The sequence below is a fragment of the Echinops telfairi genome, unplaced genomic scaffold (genome assembly GCF_000313985.2).
Source record: "Echinops telfairi isolate 266 unplaced genomic scaffold, ASM31398v2 ScPeMD7_1;HRSCAF=3_0, whole genome shotgun sequence".
Taxonomy (NCBI): Eukaryota; Metazoa; Chordata; class Mammalia; order Afrosoricida; family Tenrecidae; genus Echinops; species Echinops telfairi.
This window is the reverse complement of record NW_022103896.1, coordinates 19,018,551-19,020,172: the sequence shown is the minus strand read 5'-3', so window position 1 is coordinate 19,020,172 and position 1,622 is coordinate 19,018,551. Positions and strand designations below refer to the sequence as shown.

The 1,622-nt window shown below is 40.0% G+C and overlaps 1 protein-coding gene across 1 annotated transcript in view; it reads left to right on the top strand.

Moving 5' to 3' along the window:
• LOC101657156 (MDM2 binding protein) overlaps positions 1-1,622 on the top strand; it is a 68,304-nt gene extending 66,682 nt beyond the window's left edge. The window contains exons 21-22 of the mRNA XM_004697665.2: positions 532-597; positions 1,366-1,622. Of these exons, the coding sequence (XP_004697722.2) occupies positions 532-597; positions 1,366-1,404 (105 nt within the window). The 3' untranslated portion in view covers positions 1,405-1,622. The remainder of the gene's footprint in view (positions 1-531; positions 598-1,365) is intronic.

Here is a 1,622-nt window from a genome sequence, read left to right as displayed (position 1 = left end):
CCCTGGTGGCACTGTAGGGTAAGCATTGGACTACTAACCACAAGGTTGGTAGTTCAGACCCACCAGCCACCCCACAGGAGCGAGATGAGACTGTCGGCTTTGGAAAGCCTCTAAAGGGGTTGCGATGAGTCATCATTAGTTTGATGGCTGTAGGTGTGATTTTATTAGAATGTGTGTGTTTGTGTATCTAATTTAATAAATATAAACATTGTTGTTCAAACCACCACCACCCCCTCAAAAATAATAAAAAAGAGGCAGGGGTCAGGAAGATGCTTCTTTTGACAAATACATGTGAACTTGTATGTCCCTGTCTAAACAGTGGAACCAGGGTTAAGAGGAGGATTTTTACCAGTATCATGGGGACTCTGAGTTAAGAGCTACCGGGGTTGAGATCTAGGCCATGAATGCTCTTACTGCTTTGCTTACTGTAGTACTGATACTTAAGCCATGTGATACTCACAATAATGGGTCAGTCTATGTAATGTTATGTGCACAGTATAAAATGCTTTTTTTTTTTTTTTTAATATTTAGGATCTTAAAACTTCAAGGGGTCTATTTGAAGAAATGAAGAAAACCGCAAACAACAACGTTTTACAGGCAAGAGACTTATTCCCGCGAAACTACCTTAAATTAAATCAGTGTTTTATTTCAGGGCAGCTATGATGGGGATAGTGGTTACGCATCGGACTGCTAACCACGAGGTCAGCAGTTTAAAACCATCATCTGCTCCGTGGGAGAAGGACGAGGCATTCTACTCCTCTAAAGAATTCGTTTGGAAACCGACAGGGCCAGTTCTTCCCTGTCCTGTAGGGTTGCTGTGGGCTGGGATGGACTGATGGGATTGAGGATTGTTGGTTTTCTTGCTTTTCTGCATGATGGAACTGTATGCATCGTAAAACCATGAGTATTGTTATCAACGCTGCCACTATAAAAACTTTTGATTTGCGATAGTTAACAATAAACTTGTTCAGATTATCTAATAGTATTTAGTATAAGAAGCTATGCTAACAAGCGTTCCTAGAATACTAAGAAAGAAAATGGATAAGTAGTCCAAAGACTAAAAAAAGTTAATTTTTTAATTCACTTTTGGTAAGCTGTTTTTGATGTTTCTTTCTAGCAATATGTTTTAGCCACGTTTTCAAATAAAAGTGGGAAAATGAAGCAGACTGCGGCTTATCCCCGAGAACATTACAGGACTTTGCATTATTGCCGTAGACGCTTAGGAAAAAGCTAAAGTTGAAGATTTGGGACCTGCCACTTTTCACTGTACTTTGTGCCTTAGTGTGTTAGTGTACCTCTCTTTTTCTGCTTCATGTGCGGGTGTCTTATACAACACACCACAACCAGTTGTCTCTTCTCCCCCAGGTGATTGAGTGGGTAGTAGAAAAGGCGAGCAAGAAGTGACGTGGATTACTCCTCCCTGGACAACCAGAAAGTGGTCGGAACAATCACGTACGTGTTCTTCCTCAATTTGGAAGTGGGAAATGTCAGACCCTACTCAACAAGGAGATGCTGCGTTTCTGAAGTTTCATAAATATGGATGCTGAGATGCTCTGCTAATGTACTTTTAATGTATACTTATTTTATGTAGTTTCCCTATATTTTAATTTTTAAAGTTAATA